The 7,766-nt window shown below is 41.0% G+C and overlaps 1 protein-coding gene across 1 annotated transcript in view; it reads right to left on the reverse strand.

The window, feature by feature from the left end:
- Positions 1-2,425: 2,425 nt before the first annotated feature.
- The window catches only part of onecut3b (one cut homeobox 3b), a 40,582-nt gene continuing 35,241 nt past the window's right edge, over positions 2,426-7,766 (reverse strand). The window contains exon 2 of the mRNA XM_016464768.1: positions 2,426-2,715. Within this exon, the coding sequence (XP_016320254.1) occupies positions 2,426-2,715 (290 nt within the window). The remainder of the gene's footprint in view (positions 2,716-7,766) is intronic.

Consider the following 7,766-nt stretch of genomic DNA (forward strand, 5'->3'; position numbering starts at 1 on the left):
GGCAAAGAAACAATATCCATCTGTAGAGCTCAGAGAGTTCAGAGTTCAGGAGTCTGTTTCCCCGCAAATGTTCGTTATACACAACAATCCCTTTTTTTCTTAATTTCTCATCGTCACAAGGTGCTTCTTTACACTTAGTTTATGCACAACAGAGCACAGACGTGTAATACAAACTTTGTGTCTATGTAACTATTTTTACCCGCATCGTTATTATAGAGGAACAGAGAGAGAGAGGGAAGGAAAACAAGGAGGAAAGATATTTACAGTTTCATTTTCAGTACATTTTGGTAAATGGATCAATTTGGTTTCCAAAACAACGGATGAGTGTTTCTCAGCCCCTGTGGGAAGGATTTTGCATGATTCTCCCGCACAGACTCATGGGAAAGGAAGGGAGTCTTTGGGTTGGGCGGCTCGCAGCCGCAAACATCCTCTATGATTATCATTAAGGCATCTGTCGTTGGCACTCAGTTATCATACAGTGACATTTTACCTTTAGGTTTGGCCTAGACTCATGGGAAAGGAAGGGAGTCTTTGGGTTGGGCGGCTCGCAGCCGCAAACATCCTATATGATTATCATTAAGGCATCTGTCGTTGGCACTCAGTTATCATACAGTGACATTTTACCTTTAGGTTTGGCCACTAGAAGCTGCAGGTCTCCACAAACAGGAGAAAAATAATCGAACAGCTTTTACTCTCTGCTTGGTTACTGATTGTTTCATCTTTGGTAACAGAAAATACCTTTGGATATAAGACATAAATGTATGAAAAAAACTAATGGGTGATAAAAATCCTGATATCTGACAGATTCATGCTGCCTTCAAGTCTTTATGGGACGTTCCTGCATGAGAGTTTGGAAATTGCAATGAAAATAATGGGAAAATGCTAAATACTCATTCTTTTTTGACTTGATGCAGGGTTATTATTGTCGTTAACTAAAACTAAAACAATATATATATGAAAAATCAGTACTTGAAATAAAATAAATGTTAATGGAAATAAAATAAAATAAAATATTAAAACTTATTTTATTTTTGCTAGTTTTAATTTTCATTTAGTTTAACTTAACTGAAATAAAAATGAATAAATTCTTTATAGACATATTTAAAAATAAAAAAAAATTAGAACACTCAAATGCTGACTGTATAGCAACAAAATTGCTAAAACTTTAAAATGAAAACGTAACAGTATATGAATTATACTAAAATTAATAAAAACAATGCAGACATTAAAAACAAACTAAAAACTTACATATAAAAATAACCAAAATTATAATGAAAACAGGAAATATAAAAATAAAAACATTCCAAATATAAATAAAAGTATATCAATGATACTAAAACAAACTGAAATAAATTAATAAAAACTACATAGACGTACTTTTTAAAAAGTTAAAAAATGACAAAACCACAACAAAAAATGTAAAATTAAAATCTAAAACTGACGTTTTAGTTTTAAAAACTAACTTAAAAACTATAATAGTATATGAGTAATGCTAAAACAGCACTAGCTTGAAGGCAGCATGTCCTGCAGCAGACGAAGCGTGAGTTTCTGGGGTTTTCCAGGAGGTGGCGCCGTTGCTCTGTGCAGATGAAGCACTCTGTAAAAGCCCTACGGTAAAATGATTCTTTAGGAGCAAATACAGAGGACTGATTGATTCTTTGCATCCCTTTATCATTGTGCTGGAGCAAGAACAAGGCGCCACGCTGGCAGTGAAAGTACATACTACCGCCATATGAATATCTAGATATATATTTTTAAGGTCAAGGACAGGTCAAAGGTCAAGGAGTCGAAAACCAAGGGTTGTGTGCTAAAATACGTATTGCCTTCTTTTCCTTCGTTCTGCTGCTCTATGAGAGAGAGAAAATTCTGCTCGGCCAATCCAGAGACTGAGATGAGAGATGTTTCAGCTCAAATATCAAGCACAGGTGGGGGAATGGCCGAAATATCCACGATAAGAAGGACTAATGAATAAAAAGAATACGTTTGATTTGACAAATGCAAATGATTCATGCACATCCGCCGTGCACAGAAGAGGTTTGATGGGCGCCGTAGATCATCATCAGCTGCTGCTGCCCAGATGCTGCATCTGGCACGGGTTTCTCCGCATCCGAGACGCTCAAGCCTTGGAGAAAGGGGTCGCCGAGGGGCCGGGCCCGGGACTGACCGCATGCTCGTCCTGCCAGCGGTCCATGCATCTGCGGCGTGCGTTCATGAAGAAGTTGCTGACGGTGGAGAGCTCCAGGCCCAGCTGCTGCGAGATGGTGATCTGCATCTCTTTGCTGGGACGCTTGTTCTCCTTGAAGATGGCAAATGATTCATGCACATCCGCCGTGCACGGAAGAGGTTTGATGGGCGCCGTAGATCATCATCAGCTGCTGCTGCGCAGATGTTGCATCTGGCACGGGTTTCTCCGCATCCGAGACGCTCAAGCCTTGGAGAAAGGGGTCGCCGAGGGGCCGGGCCCGGGACTGACCGCATGCTCGTCCTGCCAGCGGTCCATGCATCTGCGGCGTGCGTTCATGAAGAAGTTGCTGACGGTGGAGAGCTCCAGGCCCAGCTGCTGCGAGATGGTGATCTGCATCTCTTTGCTGGGACGCTTGTTCTCCTTGAAGATGGCGATGAGCGTTCGGCGCTGCAGGTCGGTGAAGACCAGACGCTGCTTCTTGGGCACCATGTTTCTGTCTTTGTGCTGCTCCTGTTCCTTTCTTTTGCAGGCTGCCAGGAGGAGACACAGAGAAAGAGACGAGTGAAAATACAAGAATTAAACGTGCATAAAATCATGCATCCAGAATAAAGCTGATGAAGGAAACCGGGAGTCATTCAGTGAAAGCAGTATTTGTGTTCTGCAAGCTTAAATATAATACTTCAAAATGTATTAGATAAAAAAACATGATTAAACACTTTAAAGCAGTATATAGCTAGTCAGAAGTACTATTTAAAAAATCTATAAACCATTAATATTGGTTTTTCTCTTCACACTATATCAGTTTATACCCAGCTAACTAAAATATGTCCTAAGAACTTTCCCATTAAGTTATGAAATCGTTATTTCTGAATGTTCTCGGAACATTCAAAACATCCAGCAATAAAAACGTTTTTTTTTCTTGGTTATGCAAACACTGCATTTTATAATTTTGCAAACAATATAGGAATGTTCCCACATAATTTAATTTATAGTAACTACTATAGTGTTTTTGAACCATACTATAGTAAAGTGTATTATACTGTATATATTACAGTATTTACAACACTTTGTTAATGAATGCTACAGCATACTGTAGTATTAACCACAGTGAACTGATAAGCTATAATAAATACTGTAGTATACTTTAGTTTTTGCTACAGTTAACTAGAGTATTGTAACTTCTTGTTGTAGAAAACTTAGTACAGTATTGGGTAAAGTAATTTGTTTATATTACTATAATTGTTATATTACCACAGCAACTATAGAATTACCACAAAAAAATTAATTCAAGTACTTTACTATAGTATGGTACACTATAGTATTTACTATAACTTACTGTAGTATTTTTACATGTGGATTACTTTTGAATGTTCCCTGCACATTTTGAAACAAGTAGTAACATTTAAAAAAACGTTAGATGAACAGCCAACTAAAATGTTTTAGAAACGTTCCATGAGCGATGTATAAATAATGTTTTTGTGCTAACGTTTTGAGAACGTTATTAAAGACCAGAGAACTTTGAACGAGCATTCTATTGACGTTATTAAAATTTAGTTTTAGCATTTTGCAAACATAATGGGAACGTTACTTTTGAATGTTCTCTGAACGTTATGAAACAAGTAGTAACAAAAAAATATTAGACAAGCATCTAAGGTTTAAAAAAATGTTCCATGAACGATGTATAAATAATGTTTTTATGCTAAAGTTTTGAGAACATTATTAAGAGAACCTTGTCAGAGCGTTTCGAGAATGTTCCCTGTTATCTGGGTATAAATGTTGATATATTAAAAAAATCATTTTTATTTATCTGAACAGTTTATGTCTCTGAGCTTATAAACCTCTGAAACAATATAACTGCCACCTTAGATGAAATAATGCACAGGAAGTGACATCATTTGAGTCTTTCTACTATTTATAGAATAGTCATTGCACGCTAACTTTCTACTCTACTCATATTGCATGTACTGTCCATAGATATGCCAAAATTTGCAATATACAAAGAATAAAAACACATTTCAGACTAAAATACTGCATTAAAGTCTATATGTTACCTTAAAAATAACCATTTTGGTTCCCCAAAGAACCTTTCAGTGAACAGTTCTAAAAAGAACCGTTTATTTATTAGTGTGAAGAATATTTTAATTATCTAAAGAACCTTTTCCACTACATTTAATGTTTCCATAGATGTTAAAGGTTCTTCATGGAACCATCAATGTCAATAAAGATGTTTATTTTTAAGAGTGTGCATTTTGCAAGTCTATGCATTTAATGTGCATTTGACATATATTTGACCAATATATTTGTAGTAGTGAAGACCAAACCAATATTAAGTGACTATGTGCGTGCGTGCGTGCGTGTGTGTGTGTGTGTGTGTGTGTGTGTGTGGATTAGCACACAGGGTGTGTGTGAAGCGTCTAGTGCAGTAGTGTAGTGACGCTGGTAGTTAGTGCATGTTAGTGCATGCTGCATGTTGCATGTCGTGCTGCGCTTTCTGTGCTCTCTGCCTGCTACTCTCTGCTTACAGCTGCTGCCGCTGGCTAGCCTACTTGATAGTGGGTGAAAAGAGGAGCCGAGTGCGTAAGTCTCCTCCTGCCAGTACAGAGCCTCTCCACCACCAAGACTCCTGTAGTGCCTCCTCACGGCCACACATGGAAACTGGGTATCATACGGTCTCAGGCTAAACTACAGGGGATCTCGGAGCAGCAGTGGGCCCCAGAGACATTATGTGCAGGCCCACCATTGTGTGGACATGTCCTGCCATCCGTCAACCACTGTCCCAGCTATGGGCAAATAGCCCCACTGCCTTGTGGTAAGTCTATTGAGACAAGGCTAAGGGAGCACACCCTGACAGAAAAGCAATGCGCTGGAGGTGCACAATAGGCGGGCCTTAACAGATGAAGGACCCGGCAACCTCCTGCAGCCAAGATGGGGGACCGGTTATCCTGGGACCACCCTTGCCACCAGGATTTACCTAATCATGGTGAAGATAGTGCTACTGGGGATGGCACACCCCCTTTGGCACTTTAAAACTCTCCTTGCGCAGGTTTCCACCTCTGACCACGGTGATAATATCTGGACCTCACATATGGTTAAAGTCTGACGGCGATGGGGCATCTGGCAACGGGAGCAGGTATGAATAGACTGGGAGCTCCTAGTCAGAACCCTGCACGGCTGCGGCACAGGGTATTTGGTCGCTGTCAACTGGGTTTGAGTGGCGGCTCTTTCGGCAGACCCCTGTGCGACTGAGCAGCCCTATTTAGGGACCGCACTGCTCACCTCAATTGCGGAAGGGCCTAGAAAAGGTGGCCTAAAAATTGCCCATTCAAACACTTACCTGGATAGGTTACCGCGCCTGTCGGGTTATTCCACTACTGCGGTCGAAATAAGAAAAATAAGAAACAATACAATGTAAAACTGGCAACATGGAATGTAAGGACTCTCCTGGACTCGCATGGTACCTCTGACAGACCTCACCGGAGAACAGCCCTGATCGCTGCTGAGTTGAGCCGTTACAACATTGATATTGCAGCCCTGAGTGAGACCAGGCTTCTGGATGAAGGTTCTCTATCAGAGGAAGGGACGGGTTACACCTTCTTCTGGAAAGGTTTCCCTCCAGGTGGACAACATCTCTATGGAGTAGGATTTGCCATCAAGAATACCATTCTACCAAGTCTCACAGAAACACCTGTTGGCATTAGTGAAAGGCTAATGACCCTCCGTATCCCCCTGGCAAAAAAGCGTTATGCCACACTTCTCAGTGCCTATGCACCAACTTTACCATCTGAGAATGAGGCCAAGGAATGCTTTTATCAGGCACTGGATGAAGCTCTTTGCCGGATCCCTAAGAGTGACAAGATCCTCTTGCTTGGGGATTTCAATGCTAGGGTCGGACAAAACAACAGAATATGGAGTGGAGTACTAGGCAGGCATGGCATTGGTAGGGTGAATGCAAATGGCATGAGATTATTGACTCTTTGCTCTGAGCATAACCTTACCATAACCAATACCATCTTCCAGCAGAAGGCAAAGTATAAGACCTCGTGGATGCACCCTCGCTCTAAACACTGGCACATGATTGATTTTATCATTGTGCGGTGTAGTGACATCAAGGATGTTCTCATCACTCGCGCCATGAGAGGTGCAGAGTGCTGGACAGACCATCGTATGATTGTGGCCAAGCTCCATATGAAAGTGCGCCCCCCCCTGCGGCTGCAAAAGCCCAACAAAAAGAAGCTAAATTGTAACCGTTTGGGAAACACAGAAGCAAGAAATGAGTTTCGGCGTCTCCTAGATGAGAAACTAAGGGAGTCGGAACCTTGTCTGAGCTCAGAAAACACCATGGAACAACAGTGGACCTATATCAGCTCTGTGCTCTACGATGCAGCAGCCCAATCCATCGGTTATAAGAGCAGGAACCACCAAGATTGATTTGACGATAACTCAGACACCATCCAGTGGGACTCATGTTTGAGAACCCTCAGGCAAAATCCACTCTGCCTCTGCGAGCTGTTTGGAGTCATGCAGAGGATTTACATTCATGTGTTCGCGCTCACAGCTGACTCTATAAAACACTGCCGACGATACGCCAAAGCCCAAGCACTTTCCACTTTTAGCAGCAAGCACCACAGAGAGTGAGGACAATCTGTCTGTGCAACCAAATCATTATGTCAGCGTTTACCAATCCTGCCTGATATCATTCATTAAAACAAACCTAATCGTCTGCTAATGCACAGAACATCTCTCTCTGTTTCATACTGTATAATTTTACGGTTCCTTCTCTTGCATACATCAGTGTTTCTCTCTCTCTCTCACACACACACACACACACTCACACACACTCTTGCGATGAGGGTTCCCCCAGTGAGATTGTGCTGAGGAGGCTGATGCCAGGCCGAGCGCTGTATGTCTAATTACAGAGAGCCATGAGCCAATCGATCTACCCTACACAGTCAAATCTGTTTACTGCTGCCGTCTAAAGCTGCAGCTCACTCATCCATCATATTCATATACCACCGCACACCACACACACTATTATACTGTACACACACACACAGGTTTGTTTTTATGGTTTATGGGGACTCTCCATAGGCGTAATGGTTTTTATACTGTACAGACTGTATGTGCTATTGCCCTACACCAACCCTACCCCTAAACCTACCCCTTACAGGAAACTTTCTGCATTTTTAGATTTTCAAAACAACTCATTCTGAATTATTTATAAGCCTTTTGAATTACGGGGACACTGAAAATGTCCTCATAAATCACCTTCTCGTTGTAATACCTATGTCATACCCATGTTATTATACAAATTTGTGTCCTCATAAACCACATAAACATGCACACACACACACACACACACACACACACACATGCAGAATCACTCAAATACTGACTGTAAAGCAGTTCATACATGCATCTATCTATCTATCATTTTATTGTTCTATCTATCTATCTATCTATCATTTTATTGTTCTATCTATCTATCTATCTGTCTGTCTGTCTGTCTATCATTTTATTGTTCTATCTATCTATCTATCTATCTATCTATCTGTCTGTCTGTCTGTCTGTCTGTCTATCATTT

Source organism: Sinocyclocheilus anshuiensis, unplaced genomic scaffold (assembly GCF_001515605.1).
Source record: "Sinocyclocheilus anshuiensis isolate Anshui unplaced genomic scaffold, SAMN03320099.WGS_v1.1 scaffold1491, whole genome shotgun sequence".
Classification (NCBI taxonomy): Eukaryota; Metazoa; Chordata; class Actinopteri; order Cypriniformes; family Cyprinidae; genus Sinocyclocheilus; species Sinocyclocheilus anshuiensis.